Source organism: Rhodamnia argentea, chromosome 10, assembly GCF_020921035.1.
Source record: "Rhodamnia argentea isolate NSW1041297 chromosome 10, ASM2092103v1, whole genome shotgun sequence".
Taxonomy (NCBI): Eukaryota; Viridiplantae; Streptophyta; class Magnoliopsida; order Myrtales; family Myrtaceae; genus Rhodamnia; species Rhodamnia argentea.
This window is the reverse complement of record NC_063159.1, coordinates 4323964-4349441: the sequence shown is the minus strand read 5'-3', so window position 1 is coordinate 4349441 and position 25478 is coordinate 4323964. Positions and strand designations below refer to the sequence as shown.

The window sequence follows — 25478 nt, the reverse complement described above, 5'->3', positions numbered from 1 at the left end:
CAAGAACAGAGAGGCCTAACGCTCGTCGCTCACACAAAGCGAAGCGAAAAACCGTAAGCGCGAGCTCCTTCTTCACCCGTCTACCTCCTTCGCCTTCTTCCTCCGTTCAAGGGTCCTTGCGCAACTCTCGCAGGCTCACAGTCCCTCTCCGATTCGCAAAGCTCGGCGAATCGGAGCTCCGGTCCGGGTTGGGGATCCCCATTTCGGCCTATGCTCCTGCGCCGATGGTGGCGATCGTGGCCGCCGCAACTCCCAGAGAGAGGCTCGCGGGCCTCGTCGGCTCCGCCAAGGGGTCGCCCGACATCCCCTCGAAGCTCGGCCGCTTGCGCGACCTGAAGGAGGACCTCCTGCAGGACGACCCCGTCCTGCTCGCCGAGTTCCTCCCTCAGCTCCTCGACCTCCTCTCCGACCGCTTCAGTCCCGTGCGCAAGTTCATCACTCAGTAAGCTTCGTTCTGAAACCCTCTGTGTGTGCGTGTGTGTGTCTGTTGTTCGGACTCTTCTGAAGTTGAAGTGTCCTCTTGACTGTGCGCCTTTGGTGCCGTGTGTAGGATAATTGGTGAAATTGGGATTAAGCAGCTAGAATTTCTACCTGAAATGGTGCCTGTTTTGATTTCGGTCTTGGACGATGAGTCGCCGCCAGTTGCTCGCCAAGCTATAAGTTGCGGTATTGACTTATTTCGTCACACTTTCGAGAGAATTGCAATCCAGGTACTATTTATCTACTTATTTGTTTTGAATAGTTGTGCTGTGGATGTTGCAATTGCAGCTTGTAACCTTTGTGATGAATAGAAGCTCATTCAGTGTTTTTATGTGACTTGAAACTATACTTTTCTGAAAGAGATCACTGGGAATCTGTCGCATTGTTACTGCAAATATTGTCTTAGCTCATTTGTTGGTGATTGCTTTTTCACGCTATATGTCGTCATTATCCATTGGGGTGTTGTTGTAAAATGCAACCAATATTACCAAAGGACCTCCCAGAGAAGCTCTCGGGTCAGCTTACATGGTTGTTTTAACATCATTGATGTTACTTTCTGGTCTGAAGTAAGTCAAATATGTGTGATGGTGTACTCACCCCAAGATGTGCGGCCAAGGAATTTTCATAATGGCAATAATCATTTTACTTTAGACAGTGGAGTGAAGATTAACTTCCTTTGATCTTCTATGTTTGTGGTGTGATAGTGATTGCACCAGTCAATCCTTGGTCTTGATTATAGAGCCACAAACATGTTATGGACGAAGATCTTTGCTAGGTCTGTATGTGCAAATCATGCTTATTAACATAAGGTGGCAACCTCATGGATTATAGAGGGCACTAGACGATACCCATGGCCACCTCAACCTTTCTTCTCTTATTTAAATTAGGTGATTCAAGTCAAACATTTAAAGTAATTGTGAGATTTTATGGGACCATTGTCAACCGTTCTAAAAGCTTAAGCAGTTAGATGAAGGTGTGGTTTAATATTTAATTGTTCAATCACTCCCTCTCACGCTTAGTTCGGTCTCTTTTTTGTTTTTTTTGGCCTAGTATTAAGTATGGAAATACTTAATTGTGGAGGCAAATAGTGCCTGAAAGATTTGAATTCAGGACCTCCTACACTAATACCACGTGAGATTTTATGGAACCATTGCTAACTATTGTAAAAGCTTGAGCTGTTAAATGAAGGCGTGGTTTAAAGTTTAATTATTCTATCAGTAATTTCCTCTAATTTGTCGTTAGCTTAATGGGTTGTTTCTATCTATTTCCCTGGTGAATTTTGGCTGGAGTGTTCACATTTTTTTTCTAATTTTTTCGATATCTTTTTGCTGCATGACGATGGTATCTCTTCTAGCTCACTGGACCGCCTTGGCCTCCTAACATTTACATGCAAACACCTCATATGGATAGTTAGGAGACTGTTATTCCTAAATAGCTTTGTTGTTTCCGAGATGTTTTAGGGACTATATACTAGTGATCTGGATGATTCACTGGAGTCATCTTGGGAATGGATGTTGAAATTCAAGGATAAAGTATACTCAATAGCTTTCCAGGTAAGCAATAACTTGTGGATGCTGAAATTGAACTTTTTGCAATGTGTGACTCACGTTGAAACCTGTTCACAAGCCGGGAAGTGACGGGATAAAGTTGCCAGCACTGAAATTTGTTCAAGCAATCATTCTACTCTATACGCCTGATCCTAATGGATCTTCGGAGCCCCCTTCAGATCAGCGCTTAGAAGGTAAGATGAATGTCTGGTTCATTGCAATCGCAGCAACTGTATTGTGTGATTTTTACTAAGTGCAAATTCTGCTGGTTTCTATTGTACTTCACGTGACCTTTGTTCCAGGAAACTTGTTGGGCTTCAATGCATCATGGCTTCGTGGTGGTCATCCTATATTAAATGTTGGGGATTTGGCTACGGAAGCTAGCAAAAATCTTGTTTTATTGCTTGATCAGCTAAGGTCTCCAACAGTGAAATCTCTCAGTTATCTAAAAATCGTCGTGCTTATTAATAGGTACATAGTGTTTTATGTTTATTGTATACGCAATCTATTCAAGTACTTTTGTGTGCTAATGTGCTATAACTTACAAAAATCATATCAGAAGACATCAAAAATCTCTATGCAGTCCTTACCAAAAAAAAAAAAAATCTCTATGCAGTAGTGATTGGATAAATCTCACAGACGGAAAGTAAAGGTGACTCAAGCAAATCCTACTTGTTTGACTGACCTGTGTCATTTGTTTTTCGCTGCTCTGATGGAAACTATGGTTTATTCAGAAGTTTAATTGGCACTGTTTTAATGTTGGCAAAGCTCTAGAATCCCCACTCAAAAGACTGCAGATACTATTGAAAAGATTTTGGGATGAGGCAAGTTGAGAATTGAAATAGGTGAAGAATGCTGTGTAAATCTGCTCCTTTAAGGCTGCCTTTAGTCGATAGGAGATTCATAGGTTAGTATTGGAAAAAGTCTCTCTTGGATTTCTTATATGGCAAGGAAGATGTATCCTGGTCTTACAAGTGTCTGGCGAACCTAGGATTGATTCGGGAATAAATCTACAACATCAAATAAATTAATTGACCCTAGATTCAAGGGTCAGGAGGACTAGGCTTACATGAAAAAATAGGCTCAGACCGAACTTTTCAGGTCATGGTTTCCTAAGTTCCAAAGGCTAGTCTGATATGATTCTAGGGTGCCTGGCTCGAACGTAATCAATCTTGGTTTGGTTCAGGCTTAGCCAGGTCTATTTACATGATATATCTCTTGAAATGGCCCGTTTTTTCATCTGAGGAAAATGGTATTGACCTTGGAATGCAACGTGTCTAAAAGATCGGAAATGAGAGCTCCCTAGTAGATGTAGAACATACACCATAGAGCAATGGTGAAATTTTCCCAAATTTTGTGCAGAGTCACAAAGTAACACATGAAACTCTATTTCTTGGAGGTTTGGCTGTTCGATCTCTAGTTGCTTTATGGTCAATGAAGAAATTGGCGGTGGTAGAGACATGTTTCTGGTGAATGTTGTTGTCACAAGATTTGGAGTTGGTTTCTCTTGAGCTAACTGGTTATCTGGGTGATGCGGATAATTGTCATGGTGGCCTGCTGGTTTTGTCTTTGGTTGAAAGTGATAGATGGTTTTCGTTGGTCTAACTGGTTTCATCGGCAGTTAGTGTCGTTCGGCATTGTATTGTTGATGGTGTTTTATGAAAGTTATTTGATATTAAAGAAGAGAAGGGGGGAGAACGAGAGTGGAAAACAAATTGGGGGGGTTTTAGACCAAACTCACAAATATATACCGTATCAGGCCTACTTTGTTTTTGTGGGGCTTTGTAGCTAGATGCTTGAAAACCGAAAGTAGGCTCATAAGCCCAAACTGACTGTGACCTAACCCAAAAAATTGGGTTGCTTGGGGCTTTCGGGCCACTGGGTGTTTTTCGAACAGCCGTAGGTAGGCAACCGCCCAGCTGATGGTGGTTGCCTTTATTGATAACATCCACCAGGGTGGTGTTTTGTCGACGTGGTCGACCAAGACCACTGTGACAAAAGACATAACCATTAAGAGAAAGAGAGTGAGTGAGAAAGAGAAAGGGGACAAATCAGTCATGGTGGTCACTGCCTTAGGAGTGGGACCACCGTGTGCTTGTCACTGTGTATATTTACCTGTCGATGGTGAACTCTCTCTTCCATGCTTTGTGGTCCATTGAGCTCCCCTTCACAGTCCACCCTCTTCTTATCTTTTTTTTAATTCCGATTATTTTTGGTGTTTTTTCTTGGGGTAATTTGATCTAGTTCATATCCGGGTTTATCTGGACTTAATCTCATTTGAGGATTGCTTCAAATTCCCGGTGGGATTACTTATATCATATCCATGCATTTTATCTCACCAACCAAATGCAGCCTAACTGTATTTAATAGTTTAAATTGGTGTTGCTGCGTAGTTAATCTATATCATTTTATGACTGATGATCTCTGTCATTTCTGAATACGCGTGCAATTTTCTAAATTTCTGTCTTCCAACCATTTTGTCCGTGCCTTTGATCTATTTACCAGTGTTTCTGCAATAGCCAAGGAAAGGCCTGCATACTATGGACGCATTTTGCCAGTTCTTCTTGGTTTGGATCCAACAAGTTCTGTTACAAAGGGTGCACATGTATCTGGAGTACGCCTTGCACTAAAAAATGCTTTTCGTTCCTGCTTAGAGAGCACCTATCCGGGTGTTGCACTGGTATATCTTTACTACAGTGGATTTCTTTGTGTCCTCAAGTTTGTGAACTCATACTTTCCAATTTTGAATTTCCCATGCATATATATAACTGCTTGTGACTTTCTCAATATTCGGTCACCGAGTTTCTATTTGTTTATTTCCTCATTTTCTACTTCTCTCAGCTTCTCATCATCTCAAAATGTAGTTTCTCAAATTCCTTGCTGGATAATTACTTGCAAGAATTCTATCCGTTACTTTGAATTTTACTGCACATCTGAGAAAGTTGAAAAGCTCAACACGAGGGTCTGACGGAGTGAAAAATAGGATGGACAAATGTTAAGGGAAAAGAAAGAGGGAAGGAGGGGGTGGGGAGGAGGCAGGTAAAAATAATACTTTACTCTTTGGGAGTATAGAAAGTGGAGGCAACGAGAACACTGCAGTGTGAAAAAATCTTGATTATTAAATTTTGGCACTGGGATTGAGAAAATATTGAAGCTGTAATTATGTGGTATTCTATCACGTACCATGTTCAATCAACTCAACTCAGCTCAATCAAACCCCTTGTAAAGATCTAGTTATCATCATAAATCTGAAAAGCAGCCCTTCACTAAAACATTAAAGCATGGATATGCCAAAGTGCGATGCTGTGGAATTAGTGGTAAGTCTCATAAAAGTTAGCCTATTAAACCCTAATAATCATGCCCTGTTCACAAGGGATGCTGAATCTCTGCACCATTTACTAGTCTTTTGCTCATAGAAAATGCAGATGTCAGATTTAGAATACCTTCTCATCAAGACGACACTTTTAGCTACAACAATATACCAAGGAAGGAGGAAAGAAATTCCTTCAGTCCCTCTCACCATATTTTTTTACTTATGAAAGAGACAAAGCTTAAGTTGTTAGATGAAGGCGTGGTTTAATATTTAATTACCGTAACACTTCTCCTCACACTTAGTTTGGTCTTTTTGCCTAGATTTAATTGGGAGGCAAATGGGGCTTGGAATATTCAAACTCGGGATCTCCTGCTCCGATATCATGTGAAATATTGTGGGACCACTACTAACTGTTTTAAAAGCTTAAGCTGTTAGATGAAGGCATGGTTTAATATTTAATTAATCTAACATCCATCATAATCACCTCTGAATCCACATTAGAAATCCTTTTGCACTGTCTTCTGAAGTTTCCTACATTTTTTCCTATCCATGATTCAAGCAAATCACAAGCAAACTCCACCTTTAGTGAACCCATATCACAGTCTATCCCCATCCATCATGTTCTACTAGTTCCCAAATGAATCACCACAATTCTCAGAGATCACTTTCCTATGTTGTTGGCCTTGTTCTTATTGTGGCACATATCAACCACTGTGTTGCGCAACCTCTATCATCACAGAAGTACAAGCACAACAACATTCTTAAATGTCCCACTGCCTAATCAGCTCTCACAGATAGCTCTAACACACGCTTGCTCTTCATATAAGTGGAATGAATATCCCTTGAAAATCCGCATTAAATATTCTCCAGATGTAAGGAGAATCTAAGTAGATTCTTTAAGTCCACACAAGACCAAACACTTGCACACACAAGAATACATAGTTTTGCATGAGAAATCATGAAACGAATCTTGAGTATTGTAATGCACCCAAAGAGCTTATGAAACAGTGACATGTGGCTCACTACATTGGGCGACACCTACACCTCAGATTTTTTTCCTCTTTATCCGCCTTTCAGCTTTTCTCCTATTGTTTTTCTTCTTCATTTTTAAGGTAATTCTATTTCCTGAAATCAACAATACCTACTTTTAACTTTACCCAAAAAAAAAAAAAAAATACCTACCTTTAAGATTTTCAGATTTATATTTTTTGCTTTTCTTAAAGTGAACATTCAAATGGAAAATTAAGCAAAGGATGAAATGACATGGTTTCTTTTGTCATAGAATTTACAAGAGATATATAGTGAGCGAGAATCAATAAAAAAAATGATTCACTGTAGATAATCTGAAGAATAATGTTTTAACAAGGACAAAGCTATCAAGGAAAATGCAAGAATGCTATTTTCATTATTCAATTTTACTGCTTTTTACACTTTAATGAGGAGTATAGACATGAACCTTTCTACATGGTACACATGGCCAAAGAATATGTTGTTGAGTGTTTGAAACACTCATGTTATTCCATTTTTCGAAAGCTTTAAGAACGACTGAATGCTAAATGGAATAAAAAATTTATTACTCATTGCTTTGCTGATTTTGAACATTTTATCAAGTACTCTTTTCACGAAGATTTCTAGATTTCCAATTCTTAAGTAAGATTCGCCATAGACAAATGCGCAAGGAAGACTATAGAGTACAGGAAAGTGAACATTTTTACTCTCGTAATAGAGCAAGATCAAACACTGATATAAAAAGGATGGCGAGTAAAACAGATACAATACAGCATAATTGAAGCTATATGCGTTTTTCCTTTCCTTAAATTTTTGGTGCTCTCTAGGAGGTTCGGTATCAAGGATGATGAATTGAAGGCATCTATAGCTAGCTTCTTTTCTGCAACTTGAGTTGATTTATTGTTCAATTGTTTAACCTATTGGATTATCAAATTCTTGGAACAAAACTTTCTTGTACTGTTCACTCGAGTTTGAATGCATTAAAATGGTTCTAAAGTATTTTTTCAACTACAATTGGGCAATGTTGATTACACATTGAGAAGAAATTTAATTAGTGATATGATTAACATGGACATTTTTTTCAAGTTGAACCCTGGGCATAACACGGGCATCGTGCTTGTATCAACTTGAAAACTCAGCGCCTAATGCTTTATCTGGAGTCTATGGAGCTCAAACTTTGGATCTATCATTTTACACAGCATATAACTCAATATTCTCAGACTTGACTTGAGCCTATCTTGAAAGCACTTCACTCAATGAATATCCCTAAGTTGTTGCTGCTGAACTTATTATCTATTTTTAATTTTGGTTGTCAGTACTGTTCTACGAACTGGTGTTAGTCCAGATAATTGTGAGTTTCTGGTCTCTGCAGTGGCATGATCAGTTACTTGATGCCGTGAGGGAGATGAAAGATGGACCAGTAGTTGAGCAAACCCTTGACCAAGACTACAAGATAAATGGAAGTTTAGAAGGAAAAGAGGAGCCTTCAGTTTCTGACGTACTGGTTTGTTGTGTGGATTGTTTTCACTTAACAATGTTTAATTATGCTTGGATGCTAGACCTAGCCGGGCCGAGAAAATAGAAAGCATTTAATTGGTTTGAAATTTCTGGATAATGATGAAAAGAATTTTGGCAGGAAGAGAAACCATCTATATCACCCCATGATTCTACCCAAATTAGTAGAGGGCGGAAAAGAGTGGAAACAGAGGATCACACTTTTGAGGTGGATGTCTCTGGAAAACGAATCAAACCAAGTCCTAGCATGTCTGAAGAATCAAGTAATGAATTGAACAGAAAAGGCAGAGTCTATCAGGAAGAAAATGCTTCGAGTGGAGCACTCTCTTCCAAAGCAGAGAGTGATTCTGGAACTGTGCATCAACTGGTTGCCATGTTTGGTGCCTTGGTTGCTCAGGGTGAAAAAGCTGTTCAGTCTTTAGAGGTCATTATTTCCACTATATCTGCAGACTTGCTGGCTGAGGTGGTCATGGCAAATATGTGTCATCTCCCTTCTGATCGCCCTAAAGCCGATGAAGATGAAGAGGGGCTGCAGGATGTTTTTTCACTTTCCAGTGCTTTTCCACAGATATCTTCTATACTGGCTGCTGAACAGGTACTGCGGTAAATTCTCGTCCCCTTTTTCCACGTAGTTTCTGATGTTGATGACCTTTCGTCTTTCCATTCTCCGTGAGCTTTTAAAGCTTTTCATTTGTTTATTGCTGTGAGAAGTTTGCATTTGCTTTAGCTGCAGAAGCCTGAGAAGCCAGATGATCTTCATGTGGTGGCAGCAACAAATGATGTTGCTCTTCAAACGGATAAAACTAATGAGGTTGAGAGTTCTATTTCGCCAACTGCTTTGCCAACTTCCAATGATGCTTCAGCTGGAACAGAAACGGGCTCCGTGATGCTATCGATTGATATCCATGAAGATAGAAACTTAGAGAGTGAAATACCTGGTCTTGCTTCATCCAGCCATAGTGCTGGGCACTCAGAAAACCGGCCTGATTCCTCATTAGCATCCATGGGTATTGAAGATAATGGTCAAGAGCAAGATACGAGTCAATCGGGGAAATCATTAGTAGAGTCAATTCCATCAATTTCAAACGATAGATATGAGGAGCTTAGCCCCAGACCGCTGGTTGTTGATGACAACATTCCAGTCTCCTCATCTGTAACTTCTGTTGGATTAACTTCTCCTGTTACGTTACCCAAGATGTCAGCCCCTGTTATTGATTTGACTGATGAACAGAAAGATCAGTTGCAGAAATCAGCATTCACCCGCATTATTGAGACATATAAGGAAGTTGCAGTGGCTGGAGGTTCAGAAGCTCGCTCTTCTTTGCTTTCTTATCTGGGAGTTGAGGTACAATTTCTTCTTCTCTTTTCTACCAGAAGGTACAATCTTTTTAATGATTCCATTGGAGTGAATCCCCTGCACAATCATCACTTAAAAAATGATTCTCTTATTACTGGGAATGAGACGAAAACTCTGTGACATACTTGATAATGATAGGTAAGATACATCTATAATTTGCGGCCCTACCGAGCTGTATATGACACTTGGAAATGCTCCATTAAACTTGTTAAGTACTGAATAAGTTTAATTCTTCTTTAAATTGCAGTTTCCCTTGGAGTTAGACCCATGGATACTGCTACATCAGCATATATCATCAGATTATGTGAATCATGAGGTAAGTGATTATCCCATCATTCACTTGTTGCATAGGCAATACATAACTTGTTGGGTAAGATCCCTGTGTTCTCATGTCTCCACATTGAATCTTCTTTCCTAATTCCCGGGTCTGGTCCTTTTTAACCCATGTTGTTGTTGTCCTTTAGAATTGGAAAATTGCATGCTTATGTTGTAAAAACAAAATCTACTTAAGTAATCATTTCTTGGTGTGACTGGGAAAGTACCAACCATGTACCCCAATTTTGAAGGATTTTCTCAATTCTAACACTAACGAACTTAAATTTTGGGAAAACATATGCTCCGGTTAGCCCCAAGTTTACTTTACAAGAATTTGTAGCAGAAGTTGTTATTTTGGTCTCTCTTGTGATATTCTATGCTTAGCAGCCATGGCTTGCTTGTCTAGTTGAATTCGCACACCTATTGGGCATGTTCAGGTCCATAGAATCTCTTCTGTGTAAGTCTGAAATTGTTAAGATATCCCAAGCCGCAGGTTTTCAATAGGCCTTATTTATTTAGTATCCATCTACCTATGATTTAAGCATTTGGACGGGCATTCTAACAGAGTATCAGAGCCAAGTTTCTTCCGTAGGTTTACTTCTCGTTTGTGTCCTTCTGTTCAGCAATTGCATGTGCTTTTCGCAGTCCCGTTTGCATGTGAGAGACATAAGCGTCATGAGACCTGAAAAATGATGGCTAGGAAGGTGGTTAAGGGAGCTGCATGTTGGCATGGACAACATCCAGTCACCTGGAGAGGTTTACCGAGATTGAAGTTAAGGGAGTTGCATCCCTCACCATCCAGTGACTTAGCCATTTGGTACCTGTGTTGCTTGCTTATCATCAGCAATAATAGCCATAGGGAAACTGCACTTTCTTCCTCTTGTTAACGTAATGGAGAATGTCCAATATGAATACGTTTCATCATTGGTGCCAACTGCTATTCTGCATCATTTTTTATCCCCCAGTACATGCTTTCCTCTCCAAATGATCAGTCCTATCTGCTTTTGCCGCCGCTATAACAACCATTAGTTAACCATCACCTCAACCTCCACAACATAATTGCCACTCTATCCTTGAGAGTTATTGCAGATGTCATCAGCACCACAATCACTAGGAGTTTGTCCATTTAGGTCAAAAACTAATCCAAATTGGCAAACGACACCAGTGAAACAAGTGGGCCCTTGAAGACGTGTGGAGTGGGGCCAATTGATAATGATACCCATATGAGTTCTTGAACTTCTATACCAATTGGATACGTTTTGAAGTGTTAAAGTGGTTGAAGAGTAACTATAACAAATTTAATGAAATGGAAGTTATTGTTGTATTGCTGTATTGACAGGAGTGACAATTAAGCTGGTGGTAGACACAGCCTGTGCATATTGAACTGTAACGATTGCTTGTCGGTAGCCGCTGAATCTGCCTCTACAAGCTATTGTAATCGTCTTTCCTAAGAATGGACTCTAATTGAGATCGAGTTTCTCCAAACTTTGCAAAACATCTTGGTACACTGTTATTGGATTCTCATCTCTTCTAAAGAGGAAACCTCTTACTATATCATGTGTGTGTCTACCCATCTATACAGCAGTGGGGTTGGTTCTTGGCAGCTGCTGCCCCTTTGTCAATGTGCAGAGAAAGGAAAGATGAGAATCTGGGGGCAACTTGAGAGAGTTTCAGGACTCAGGCTTCGCAGGGCTATATTCAGTCGTGGAATTTTGAGTAAGATAGGCAATAGCATTGTCTGGGCTCATTGACCGTGGGGTCAATGTTAAAAGCCTTGGTGGGATAGTGGGCGGCAAAGCCTCTGATGCAGCGATTTATGCCCTGCCTTGTCACTTAGCGTGTGTTTGGGAGTGGGTATTATCTACTACTGTTTAGGCCTATGTTATCAAAATATCTAGTTGGATATCATATCTATATATGATGCCTATAGAGAACTCTCAGTAAGTTGAAGCAGATACGAGTTGTGGGATCAAGTTACCGTATAGATGTAGCAGAAAATGAGCTGGGTTTTCTTTGAAGAAAGAAGGCATTAGTTAGCTAGGCACTTTATTTTGCTATTGAGGGTTGTCGAAACTGACTTGTCTTTCAAATCGAGCTTCCTCGGGTCTCTCAGTGATAGCAAAAGAAATCATCATTATGCCTTCTTTTAGCCATGAAATATTTTTTATGTTTATTTTTGTTCGGCTTGGAAGGCACTTGTTTAGGAGTTATATTTACCTTATCCTTCTAATCTCATTACCAAGCTCTTCCCTTTTCTTATTTTGTGTGAAAGAACTATCTGGCAGATGTTGGTTGCAAGGATATACCCTTGATGACCTCTTTCCTTATCCTGGGCTTCTTCAATCTTATCAACTTTGGGACCAGTGTTTGTCATATAAAAAGGGATTGTTGGTTTCCCCTGTGGTACTAAGAGGATTATTGCATATGCATGCCTTTCTCGTATACGTCTAGATTTGCTTATTCTGAAAGTTTTAGTTTCATGATGCTGACTCTGATTTTCAATTTGTTCAGGGACATGAGTTGACACTGCATCTCCTCTACAGATTATTTGGGGAGGCAGAAGTGGAACGTGACTTTTTCTCTTCTACAACTGCTTCCTCTTCTTACGAATCACTGCTTTTAAATGTGGTGGGTGTTCATTCGACTATATTGAACTCCTGCCTCCAATGCAAACTTTACGAATTTATTTTTCTCATATGCAGGCAGAAACATTGAAAGATGCTTTTCCACCTTCTGACAAATCTCTGAACAGATTGCTTGGTGAAGTTCCTCATCTTCCGCAGTCAGTTTTGAAATTATTAGGTAGCTTATGCTCTCCTGGTAATGTGGAAAAGGCCGAGAAGGAGCTACAGGCTGGAGATCGGGTCACTCAGGGTCTGAGTGCTGTTTGGAGTCTTATCTTGCTCCGCCCTCCAATTCGAGATTCTTGCTTGAAAATCTCTTTGCAGGTTTTATTTATGGACACAACTGTTGTGCTTTCTTTGTTGCTTCTGCTCACGATTCAATTTTAGGTTGTGATGCAACTCTCACTGTAAATTGCCTGCATTCCACTTTCTTCGAATTTTTTAGTTTTTTTTTAAAACTATATTAATTATGTTTTTATATTGCTTTTTTGGCTATGATTTCTTTTCATTTTCTCATTGTGCTGTCCCCTTCTGTTTGAATTGGTGCTTCTCTTTGCGTATAGGGGCAGGGCACCTAATAAGAAAAAACTGAATGTTGTTGGTGTCTCAATAAGAGTACATCTTCCTTTTATTTTATTTTTCGTTTTTTGACTTTATTCCTTCTTTTTAATTATCAGAGTACAGTTCATCACTTGGAGGAAGTCCGCATGAAGGCAATCCGTCTGGTAACATATGGGCAACTAGCTGTAGCAAAATTGTTCTGCTTCTTCATTTATTAGTAGATCCTTACAGACATTGTCTTCTTTGGCAGGTAGCAAACAAACTGTATCCTTTATCATCCATTGCTAAAAGAATAGAAGACTTTGCAAAGGAAATGTTGCTTTCAGTGACTAGCTCTGGGCTTCTGGACAAAGTGGCACTTGAAGGGAAGGTATCATAACTTTCAGCTGTGATTGGGAAAAATTAGCATTAGGCCACTGTTCTTGACTTGCTTTTGTATGATTCCTGAGAATATTATTAAGATACATTTATTGACATATATTCTCATTTTCTAGGCAAGAACAAAGCGTTAATATAGTATTCAGTTCTAAACAAAGAATTGATATGGGATTGATAGCAAAGAAGTTAAGCTTTGTAATCTTCAAAAACAAATAAAGTACCAGCCACTGTTCTTTTCGAAATGAGCCATTTCCACTGAACTTCTAGTCATTCAAGAAAGGTTATGATGCCTATGTATGCTGGAAGGAACTTTACGGGTCATAGAGATATCTTTCTGATGAATATGTAGTTACTCAGATAAGGTAGGCAGGGATTCCCTCATTAATTAGCTTGTCTTTTTATGCTATTGATATAGAGCATGTCATGTACTCTTGCATTGATTCAATTGAGGAATAATGTAGTACCTTAGGATTTTCGTTTCAGCTGCCACAGAAAAACCTTCTATGTCAAACATCAACACCAATCTAGTCCCTCCATTTTGGGACTTAGGGACCCAGTCAGCCCTATCTTGATCATCTCTGTCATTGCCTGTCCCAATCGACACCAAGCATGTTGTTCTGGTTTGTCGCCATCAAGGTGTGGGCCACTTTTCCATGCGATCCTCTCTTTGCCTTGTCAATGTAAAGTGGGCTTTGTCATACCATTCACAAGTCATTCCTCGTTAGAGCCTTCGCACCACATAGTGTTGCTCCATTGTGCCCCTCAGTGCTGGATGCTGTTCTCTATCACTTGAGGTCGTCCTTAAAGTTTCTGTGCCACAATAACCTTTTGAGCTCCTCTATCTGTCAAGTTCCCTTTAGCCGCAAAGTTCTGTTAAGCGTGGCTTATATCTATTGTAAGTCTTGTTGAAGACAAGTCACATATCATTGTCTGCCACCAAGTGAATCTGATAATTTGTTGTCTTTGATCATGGCTCTTGTGAGCTTTGTCCTATTGCCTTTTTTTTTCTTGGGGTTTAGCCCACTTGGATCGGGTTGGGTTGTTACAACATGCAAAATATAAGAATGTGCAGAAAGGACTAATGGGTAAACACAAGGATATTGTAGATGATTTTTGACCAAGAAATTGTTCCTGTTTCTTCTGATAAGGATGGAAACTCATATAAGATTGTTCATAGATGCTCTTAGATGTTTCAACGAGAATATGGAGCTTTTAGTTGAAGGGATGGGGCAAAGCCTGACAAATCAGATGTTTAGCGACGAATAGAATCTTCTTCTGCGAGTTGGGTTAGTTGGGCTGGTCAAGATGGTCATTAGTTATGTGGCTTATAATTTTTTAGCCAAAGATAAAACAGATTGATTGGTTTGTATCAATTTGATTGGCGATATTTGGTAGATGCATGCATACATAAACATATGAGATTGTATCCTACTAGTCCACAACTACATGGAGGGCATTATCTTCAGATTTTGTTTATGCTTATGGAAAGTGACGGTTGTGTTGAGGATTAGACTATGAAGTATTTATTGAACCCCATATTTTGGCTGACATAGACAAAACAGTATTGTACTCAGATTTGTTCCTTCAATATTTCAAGCATGTGTTAGCTGGTGCATGTCAAAATTGAATTTGGTTTAAATGTCAAATATATTCGGATTATTACAGGATTCTGATGTAGAAAGACCTTTGGAAGAACGTGCAATGGGGGAAGCAAGCAATGAGGATAGATCATCTGATACTAGCCAATTGCATGCTGCAGAAAGCGTAGCCATCTCTGAGGCCCAGCGCTGCATGTCCTTGTATTTTGCCCTTTGCACAAAGGTATAGCTTCAGCTTGTCACAGTATTTGTATTTTTCTAATATTCTTTTGAAGTGTTAATTAAAATTGAACTTCTGCAATTTGATTGACAGAGACACTCTCTTTTTCGCGAAGTATTTGTTATCTATGGAGGTGCATCTACGGCAGCACAGCAGGTTTCTTTAATGTCATTTTGAGGGGAGGCCCTGTTGTTGCCCTGTTGTTACTCCTGCTATGAGCTTTTCATCTTATCGGTTGTGTGCTGCAGGCAATTCACCGTCATACCCCTATTTTAGTCCGAACAATGGGGCCGTCATCTGAACTTCTTGAAATAATATCAGATGCTCCTGGAGGAAGTGAAAACCTCCTGTCTCAGGTCCTGACCCTCATCCATCTAAGAATGTCGACACTGCGCTAGATATACCTTAAGTTTGCATAACTTTTCCAATTTCATCAGGTTTTACACTCCCTGACAGATGGGATAGTTCCTTCTCCTGAATTAGTACTTACCGTGAGGAAGTTATACGATTCCAAATTAAAGGTAAACCATTCATTTTCTCATATGTGGTGAAGCATAGGCAGTGGCTGATGTATGGCTGGTTTGATTACAGGATATAGAGATTCTAATGCCTATTTTGCCATTCTTACCAAAAGACGAGGTACTTTCTTGGATTCTTTATTTTAATTTTAATCTCAATTGTCTTACATTTTGTCTTGGTATTTATGCATCTATCAATTGATTTTCTTGTAATTAGAGTTTTGAAATCTGACTGGTGAGCGAACTGGTCAACCCACTGTTTTGCAGTTCGACCACTTCAACCCCCTATTTGACTGCATAGAGGTTTTATTTAAGAATTTATGTGAAAGCTGGTAAATAACTTAAGTACGTGGTTTAATGGTCCCTTTTGTGCATCCCGAGATAGGAGAGGCATACTGTCCACAGTTCGAGGCTTAAGCTCTGTTAAAATCTGTCAGCACCATGGATGATTGTTTTAGATAAAGGCAAATAGTAGACTACCCGTTGTAGTATTAATTAATTGCACAATATAATTATTTTAAGGGAAAATAAATGTAAATGGTCCCTCAAATTTGGCCCAATGTGCAATGTGACCCATGAACTTTTAATTTAACCAATATGGTCCTTGAACTTTAGTTTAATGTGCAATGTGTTCTCTAAACTTTTAATTTGTTCAATGTGATCCCCGAACTTTTGGAACATGTTCAACTTAGTCCCTGAACTATAAGAAAATGTTCAAAGTCGTCCACAAACTTGAATTGATGGAAGGACTATATTGAACATCTTTTTATAATTTAGGGACTAAGTTGAACATGTTCCGAAAATTCATGGACCATATTGGTGAAATTAAAAGTTTAAGGATCACATTACACATTGGACTAAAATTCAGGGACCACATTGCACATTGGATCAAAGTTCAGGGACCATTTGTGTCATTACCCCTTATTCTATCTTAGTGGTTGGATGTCTTCGGAATGGGTTTTTCAAAGTCATGATACGTGTTTAATCAGTTCCTGCGTATCAGAGTGCAATTTTTAAAATTTGTCTCTAACTGAACCAGTTCAATCAGGTTCATCACATGGGCGAACCACCCAATTTTAATGGTTCAACGGGGTAAATGCTGGTTTGATCCTAGTATTGACTGTAGACGATTTGAGAGCCATATCCTTAGCAGACCTTAGGCCAATGTCTGGTTCAACCGGCTGATTGACCGGTCCTGTTTGGTGTAGTCCGGTTGGTTTTTAAGGATTACTCGTGACTGGATAAGTTCATGATATAAGCAATTTTCTTTTTGCATGATGCTAGTTGATGGAATTTTCATTCGATGAACATTAATTGCTTTATTAATTTCTTATTTTTCCTGAAGTTGTTGCAGAATGAGTAAGACTGTATATAACTCTTAGTTAGATATGTAAGACTATAACCTTTCTTCTTTGATGGGTTTCTCTTTCTCGGTTGCCATTTAACTGTTTCTGCATCAGCTCACATTCTTATTGTCGCTAGATTTATTTTAGTTATTTTCTTGTTGGCCTGTGAGTAGAATAAGGTACATTTAATAAAATACAGATTTAAGCACTTAGTTTAATGTAGAATACTTTAAGTGCTGACTTGTATAACAGTTTTGTCGAAGGTGAAGCAGGTGCTGTCCTAGGTGCCTGGTGAGGTGAGTCGCATTTCTCTTACCTCACCTGGTCATTGGCAAGCGCCTTATGTGAGGTATTAGTTTGCTGAGGCATTACCTGAGTGATGTTCTGCCTAGGTTAAGATAAGCTTTCAAGAAGTGGCAGACAGCATCATGTGTTGTCAGCCAGCTTCAGCAGTTTCTTCTTTCCCATCAGAGTTATGGTGGCAAAAGACAGCGCACAAATGACAAAAACGGTTAAACCACTTTATTTAAATGAATGTTTTCAAAACCAGCTGTTCAGAACCAGACTGCACAGGCCGGTTCAAGCTGGTACTGTATGGACCTTCCTTTCTCTTGGACCAAGTGCCAGTCAAGATCAGGGAAGTTACGGGGGAGCTTATGGGCAGCGCATCTGAACCTAGGACCATACAACTGAGCTATGCCTGATATTATGTTGATATGGCAAACAATTTCTTTAAGGAATCCTTCGGACGCCTTTTGATAGAGAAAAGCCATGTCTTGTGCTGGTAAAGACTCAAAATTGCAACCTTAGAGGCATACGTGCTATTTTCATATGGGCTGGGCTTTATATGGCAACTGTTTTATTTTAAACGGCGTCTTTAAGCCAAAAGGGCATGTACCAGCCATTGATCCAGTGTGTTTTTTTTTTTTTCAGAACCATTGACCCAGTTTGACTTCTACTGTTTTTTCATCCCAACCATCTCTCTCTCTCTCTCTCTCTCTCTCTCTCTCTAAATGTGTGTTAATAACCAATTGAAAGTTATTGTTGCAGCGCAAGCATGTTCACATCATGAGTGTCTGGCCTTTATTTTAAACGACAAATAACATGATTGTGCTATCTTAATGATATCTTTTTGTTCATTTAGTCTCAAAGCATTACAATACAAATAGAAAGCAGAGTGAACATTACTAAGAATATTCCAAATTATTTAAAGAACTTACTACATATTTATCAATTAAAAAGTCTTACGATTTTTATTTAGCACCTCCGTTTACTCAAGGGAGCACCTAACTTGGCACCTAGTGTGTTAGACATTAGGGAGTGCATTATTTTAGCCTATGAAATTATTTGCTGAAGTTTGAGACAACATGGGAAGTGTCACTTGTGGGCAGATGCCAATCAAGTGGCATAATTCTGTGGAGTAACCACTTTATCTCTCGGGCAGTCACAAAGCAATTATCAGCCTTTAGATTATCCAAATCAGTAAGGATCCACTTGCTTATACTTTTGCAACCGCGTAAATTGCAGAAGTTAATGTTTCCTTATCATCACAAATAATCATTGAAGAGCTACCTGTCCCTTTTAAACGACTTGAATTTATTTGTTAAATTGTATCAAACATTCAAAGTTCTTCTCTTTATGTGTTCCATAAGAGTAGAAATTTGTCATCTCAAAGAAAACTGGAGCACAACACTTCAATTGCTAGTGTTGTGAAGCTCCCTTTGCTGCCAAAACTGACAATCACCAACCTTTACCTTCATAACTCAATTTCTAAATACCGATGTCCTTACTACCCCATACTGATCTTGATAAGTTTGAGGCATTAATTTAACAACATGTGAGCATATTTAACATTTCAAATTCTCCAATACGACCATCGACAAGGAAGGAGTTGAATTGGCTATTCCACCACTAGAAATTCAAGTAAATTGTAGGGTCGGAGAAGAAGCAGGAAAGTTCTGGTAAAAATGGTTCAGATAATTTGTGATGCTTCATAATATAGAAGCTATGGAATGAAGCCTTGATCATTCCATGCGTTTGAATTCAATAGTGCAACATCTTGTTGTTTTCGTTTGTCATGATCCTTATTCTACATTAGTCTCCTTTGATATAGTTTTAATTCTTATCTTTTTATTGGCCTCCCATGGTGCCCAAGCATGCATAAACTGCCATGAATAGTCTGCGGAGAATGAAGGCCACCCACTCCACCCACTTACTTGTCTGCTTGTTGACCTGATTAATGCCTCTCCCTTACTTGATGATTTTCCTGACATTTGTTTGATGTCTCGATGATGCATATATCCGAACGCACTTAGTGGATTAAAGCTTGATTGCTGCTGCTGCTGCTGTTGTCTAAAGTGAAGCCTAACAACCTGCAGCTTTAGTTTCTTCTATTTGTTCCCTGTAGAGGCCCATTCTTGTGCCTATGAACTCTGTTCCAGTATCCAACCCCTCCACCCACCCACCCCTCCCTTTCCTCGCGCCCCCCACCCCCCAAAAGACCCTCAGTTCCAGTATTGTACGAAAATCATTCTGGTGGGTTTATAAAACTATAGCACTTGAGATGTCTTTTTAGGATGTTGCGCAAGTAATTGTGAACTCAAGCTGCTCACCATATGATTTGTCCTCCCTCTTGGATTATTTATTTGCGGAATCATTTTCTTGTTCTCCACAATTCATATCATGTCTTGAGGCCAATTTAAGCTCTCTTCTGGAAATTTTGCAGGTGTTGCTAATATTTCCACGGCTTGTCAATCTTCCAATTGATAAATTGCAAGCTGCGCTTCTTCGTATATTAACGGTATCATTCTTGTGATGTCTCTCTCTGCATCTATTTACTTGTTCTGTTTTTGTGGAAGCAATATCTGTCTAGGTAGTAAGTGTCCCTCATTCTTGTGTCAGCTTTACAGGATAAAAAAAAGAATAGCTTTTGGCTTTCTGACTGAAACAGGAAAGAAAAAAAATCTTTGAACTAAAATTTCTCAATTCTTAGAGTACTGTCAAGGTCAATAACTTTATTTCTCTTTGTTCTACGATCCACTGGATCTCCCTTTTTGAGCCAGCTTGTTCAATGGTTGTCAAACTGGACCTGGTAACAATGGATAGACCAATTTGAAATTTCAAGGGACAAATAAATTCAAGAAAATGACAGAAGCCTAGGAATGATTTCGGTGGTATTTAATCCAAAGAAATAGAAGAATTTCCATTCCATCAACCAGTATTGTCAAACAAAGCCTGTACCATATCATCAATCGATACATCATTTTCATGGTTGAAATTGCCTTTGGTAGAGTTCATTGGAATATTTTTCTGCAGGGATCATCTCATACAGATCCTCTAATAAGTCCTGCGGAAATTTTGATTGCTATCCACGGGATTGACCCTGACAGGGATGGGATTCCCTTGAAGAAGGTTATCACTCTCTTCTTTTCTATCCTTTCTTTTGTCAAGCATACTCTTGATATTTTGTACTCTGCCTACTAGAGAAAGTTTTATCTTGTGAGCAGATCATAGATGCATGCAATGCTTGCTTTGAGCAACGGCAGATGTTCACGCAACCAGTGGTCGCAAAGGTTTTGAATCAACTGGTATGTGCCATGTGGATCGATTGCAAAATTTTGTATTCCAATTAATTAACAGTGAACTAATGGAAATAACATTTCTTGAGCCTACAGGTTGAACAGATTCCTCTTCCTTTGTTGTTCATGCGAACTGTTTTACAAGCAATAGGTGCCTTTCCTGCGTTGGTAAGAGCGTTAAGAATCCAACTGCCTTTACTTGCTGATATAATGCAAACAGGTTGCATATATTCCGCTTAGGTTAGGAAAATTAGTCCCATCCCCGCCCAAGCGAGTGTGCCAAGGAGGCAACCTTTCTTTTATAGTTTGGGCTGCTCTTCTTCATGGCAGACCAATGCTGGACTGGTTCTTTGCATATAGAGCGCTGTTCTTTTAATTTTATGATATCGTGAGGCAAGTAGGGAATTGTTTTTTGTCTGACTGACGGTGAGTTTCACTAATTTATCTATGATGAAGTCACTATTTCTCATTTCTTCCCTATGCGTTGCTATAGGCTTGTTGTGGATCTTCAGTAAATTAGGTTCGTATAGAGACTCAAAATATATTCAGCCCCTCCTGTGTGTATGTTTTCCTGGTCTGATAATTTTAGTGGGGTCTTCTTTGCAGTAAGCGGGATAAGTTATGGGTTCAAGTTGGAATTCATGTATAAGCAAAAACTTTTTATATTCCATAATTATTCAATTGCATGTATATATTGTTATAGACTTACCAAGACTTGTTCTACCCTAATTTTCTTCTGTATTGCGCTATGGATATGGTGGACATTGTGTGGTAACAGATTTCTTTACCGTCTCTGACATGTTCATTATTCTGCATAATGTGATATTACCGTTCATCATGTGTGTTAAGTCGCACTGTTCTCATATAGCTTAAACTTTTATAGGAAATAGTTATACACTCGAATTTTCGATATGGAACCTGAGCAGCAAGTATGGAGTTCAAATGCTCACACTTCCCCTTTAACTTGTTCGGGGATTTCCTTTTTCTTTTTGTTACCTGACAGTCTTTGACAGTTCTTATGCCACATGAATCAGGCCTATAGGTTTTAGACTTTCTCATTTTTCTAGCTTTCAGATGAGGGGTAATGTGCAGAGATAATGCGTAAACCATGTCATTCTCTAACAAATTCAGCTTTTAGATGATGATTGCACACTGATTTCAAGGTTTAGACATGGACAAGAAGATGCCGTCTTACTCTAATTGCATAAAACTGTAGATGCACACATACAGGTCATATCTTGAGAGACAAATACCTGTATATAGTAGTATACCATCTTATTGCATTTTCTGTGAGGAATGCTTGCGCTTTTCCAATAGGAAACTTTTTTAGCTCCCACAGAAGATGGTTAGGCTGTTTGTTGTTTTACAGTGCTCTTGTCACTTGCCAGCACAGCAGAAGTACTGCTCGTTCTTTTTCTCGATGTTATGCACTTTTATAAGCTATCTGTTGCCTTGACTGACTCTGTTTTACGTATGAAATGTCTCAGGTGGATTTTGTAATGGAGATTCTTTCCCGCCTCGTGAGCAAGCAGGTGGTGGGGGGATACTTGCAATTATGCGTTGGTACTTTTTCTGTTTGCAACTAGTGAAGGTTTATTCTTTTAGCTGATTTATGTGCTCTTGCAGATATGGAAATATCCTAAACTGTGGGTGGGATTTTTGAAGTGCGCTGCCTCGACGAAGCCTCAGTCATTTACTGTGCTACTACAGGTCTGTCTGCTAACTTTTGTTCAATTTTTTCCCCTCTTCTGGACAGTTGATGGTGACTTCACTACGAACTCATTTATTATCTGGTTTGCTCTCGGACTGCTATATAGCTGCCTCCTGCACAGTTGGAGAATGCCCTGAATAGGATGCCAGCACTCAAGGAACCTTTGGTAGCTCATGCCTCCCAGCCTGACATACGCTCCTCTCTTCCCAGGTTTCTCCTGAGCCCCTTCCCTCTTCCTTCCTTCACTTATTCTCAAGAGATAAGAAGAGAAAAGAGGGACTAATGCCTCCTTATATCTCAAGATTATTATGTTTTCGATCTTGAATTAGGCCATTGTTCATCTTCAGGTCTCTTCTAGTTGTTTTGGGAATTGCTCCAGATTCGCAAGCTCCAAGTCATGTGCAAGCAAGTGAGGCTCAGACAGGGGATACTGGCACTTCAGATAAAGAAGTTGTAAATGAGAAGGATTCATCAAATGCTAGCTAACTTTGATTGTTTCTGTGTACGTTTCTGTTTGCTTGTGTTAGCCTGATGAGATAGTTCTTCCTACACAATTTCAATTGATTGTAGGATAATTTTCTGTTTTTCCTTTGTTGGGTCTGCTAAATAACTGCGATCTTTGTCAGCTATGAGATTGCAATTGGCTAAACTCAAAAGCCAGTACTATTTCATGCTCCATAACTCAAGTTAAGGGAGGCTCCCGACATGTCTTACTCTTGACGCTTACAGTTACAGCCTGCCTCATTCTATCAAAACTCAGGTTGAACAGTGAGTTGTAACGAGTATGTGTTCTGTATCTTATGAATTCTGTACATTGTAGATTTGGTGCAATAACAAGAAATTCTCACCATTTGGGCGGAGTTTTGATGGAGCTAGAATGCACAGCTCTCACTGCTTGACCAAAGGGCAGTTTGTGTTTGTGCGTTGCACATTTGGTTAGCCGGACATCTTCATCTTCTCTCGGCAATACACATTGCCAGCATACAGCAGGTAATTGATGCAGGATAATATCCTGGTCAGTGCACATAGCAGGGTCATCTTGATAGCGGATGAGCAGCTTCACAGGAAGGGGCATCGTTCATCTGTGAGTATATTTTATTCTGCATGGGGCTTCATTGAATAGAAAAGGGAAGGCCTTGCGTGATCAAGACAAGGAAGATATTCATCTTGAAAGCTTTCCCCATGTTTATTCCATCGGCCTATGACTTGGGAGAAGGCTGGATATGTATCTCCTTACCCTCGGCGAGGGAGACTGGGAGAATCAAGAAATCTGCTTGGACCTTGCGACATTCAGTTGCATTGGCTTATCGTTGTTACGATGTCTACTTCGTATTTTATTGTTCTCACAGAACAGGAGACGTTTCTTAGATTCCTGAAGGATGTTTGAGTTGGTTTTCAATGTGAATGCCTCGGGGGATATTTGATGGAATTCATCAACTTATTACTTTACGACTTCTGAAAAACTATGCTAGTTTTGTGTACTGGTTCATTTTCCTGCTTGTCCATCAAATACCGAGTGACAGATACAACATGTTTGCAAGGCACATTTGGAGTTAAACTCATTGCGGCTGGCTTCAGAGTCTTCGCTGAAGATCTTTAACAAGCAACGGAAAATGGCTTCAAAAGTCATAAATCTTATTGATGTACTCTACCCGTTGAACTTTTCAGTTGGTGTAATTAAAGTTTAGATCTTTGTAGAAAAGTGCAATGGACTCGTATACTGTTCAATTCTGGTGGCAAGACTTACAGTGAAAAGTGCAATTTACTGAGGGTATGTAGGCAAATTTTTAACGCCACGTAGTCTATAGCATCATTCAAAAGAACCATATTATAAAACTCTAAGATTTAATTGAGTCAATAAGTTTAGTTCTCAGTTGTGTTTTGCATTTAAGGCTTAGGATTTCGGTGAGCTTTTCCAAATGAGAACAGATTCTAGGTTTTTCTTTTTCCTCGATAAAACGATGGAGTCCGATCCAATGCTTTGGTTTTCTTAGCCTTCGTTTTTTTTTTTTCTCTTGGTCGATAATTCACTTTCTTAACTTCCAAGTTAGCAGAAGATATTCGACCAAAGAAAAAAAAAAAGTTAGCAGATGATCGATTAAGATTGTTAATATATTCCACAACTCTCGTTAATGGGGTCTTAACTGGCCTTATTTTCATATGGTGTTTGTTAACATATTTACTTAAACTTTTGGTTGACTTTTAAATATGTGAGTAGGTTTCATCCTAGTGTTAATATCATTTTACTATTATAAAATGTGAAGATTGTCAAAAAAAAAAAAAAAAAGATCCTAAACTTATTGCATTTTTGCCAAGTTAATTCTAAATTTTTTAATTTTGTCAATTCAGTTCTAAACCTTTTATATTATCCCAATTCAATCTATCCGGCCAATGCTATTTGGCCGACTTTGATCGACCGACGCTATCCGGCCGACTTTGATCAACCGACGCCGATGTGGATGATGGTCGGTACTAACGTGAACAATTTGGGTGGTCTTGGGCCTCTCGGGTATCTCTCATCCTAAAAACTAGTTCAAAGGATGAGGTTTTTAATTTTGTCAATTCAGTTCTAAACCTTTTATATTATCCCAATTCAATCTATCCGGCCGATGCTATTTGGCTGACTTTGATCGACCGACACCGATGTGGATGTTGGTCGGTACTAACGTGAACAATTTGGGTGGTCTTGGGCCTCTCGGGCATCTCTCATCCTAAAAACTAGTTCAAAGGATGAGGTTTTTCCTCATATTTAGAAATCGCGCACTAGACCCTTTGCCCCAACAATCTCCCCCTCACACATCGGAAGAATGAGATTTTTCCTTATACTTAGAAATAGCCCACTAGACTCCTTAGTCCAATATCTCCCCTCATACATCGGCACTAGACCCTTTACCCCAACAATCCGACCCTTTACCCCAACAATCTCCCCCTCACACATCGGAAGGATGAGATTTTTCCTTACACTTAAAAATAGCCCACTAGACTCCTTAGTCCTTAGTCCAACAATCTCCTCCTCATACATCGGGTCCTAAGTTACGTATCTCTCCTATTTGACTGTTGGGTCTAGACTTGTAGTAACCTGGGCTCTACTACCAATGTTAGATGGTCTTAGGCCTCTCTTATCACAACTCAAAGGATGAGACTTTTCCTCATAATTATAAATTGATCACCAGCCCTTTTCACAATCGATATGGGATAACCCCCAACATAGGACCAATGAAATTAGGCCTCACCATGGCCGAGTGAGGACAATCTCGCTAGCCCTCTTGTGTGGTCAATTGCCGGTGGTGACCGACGGGAGAAAGAAGAAATGAAAATAAAAAGAAAATAAAAAAATAAAAAGAATTGAAAAAAATGTTAAAACATTATTAATATTGTCCACGCCAACGCCGATAGGCCAACGCCGTTG

The 25478-nt window shown here is 39.4% G+C and overlaps 1 protein-coding gene across 14 annotated transcripts; it reads left to right on the top strand.

Annotated features, from left to right (window-relative positions):
- On the top strand, positions 1 to 23526 carry LOC115745760 (symplekin). 14 transcript variants are annotated; one of them, XM_048271165.1, is made up of 28 exons: positions 1 to 442; positions 551 to 710; positions 1941 to 2033; positions 2107 to 2221; positions 2330 to 2498; positions 4533 to 4707; positions 7721 to 7846; positions 7985 to 8458; positions 8591 to 9208; positions 9468 to 9536; positions 12047 to 12163; positions 12238 to 12483; positions 12837 to 12884; positions 12971 to 13090; positions 14764 to 14919; positions 15010 to 15072; positions 15165 to 15272; positions 15354 to 15437; positions 15508 to 15555; positions 19506 to 19580; positions 20096 to 20191; positions 20287 to 20367; positions 20455 to 20526; positions 21846 to 21890; positions 21985 to 22068; positions 22176 to 22279; positions 22399 to 22571; positions 22696 to 23526. In XM_048271165.1, the coding sequence occupies exons 1-27, from the start codon at positions 225 to 227 to the stop codon at positions 22553 to 22555; spliced, it is 3921 nt and encodes a 1306-aa protein (XP_048127122.1). In that variant the 5' UTR covers positions 1 to 224; the 3' UTR covers positions 22556 to 22571; positions 22696 to 23526. The 14 variants fall into 14 exon arrangements, 9 of the variants coding, with proteins under 9 accessions (XP_048127122.1, XP_048127121.1, XP_048127123.1 ...); XM_048271164.1 differs by having other exon boundaries at positions 22667 to 23526; XM_048271166.1 differs by having other exon boundaries at positions 8597 to 9208; positions 22399 to 23496.
- The last annotated feature ends 1952 nt before the right edge of the window (positions 23527 to 25478 follow it).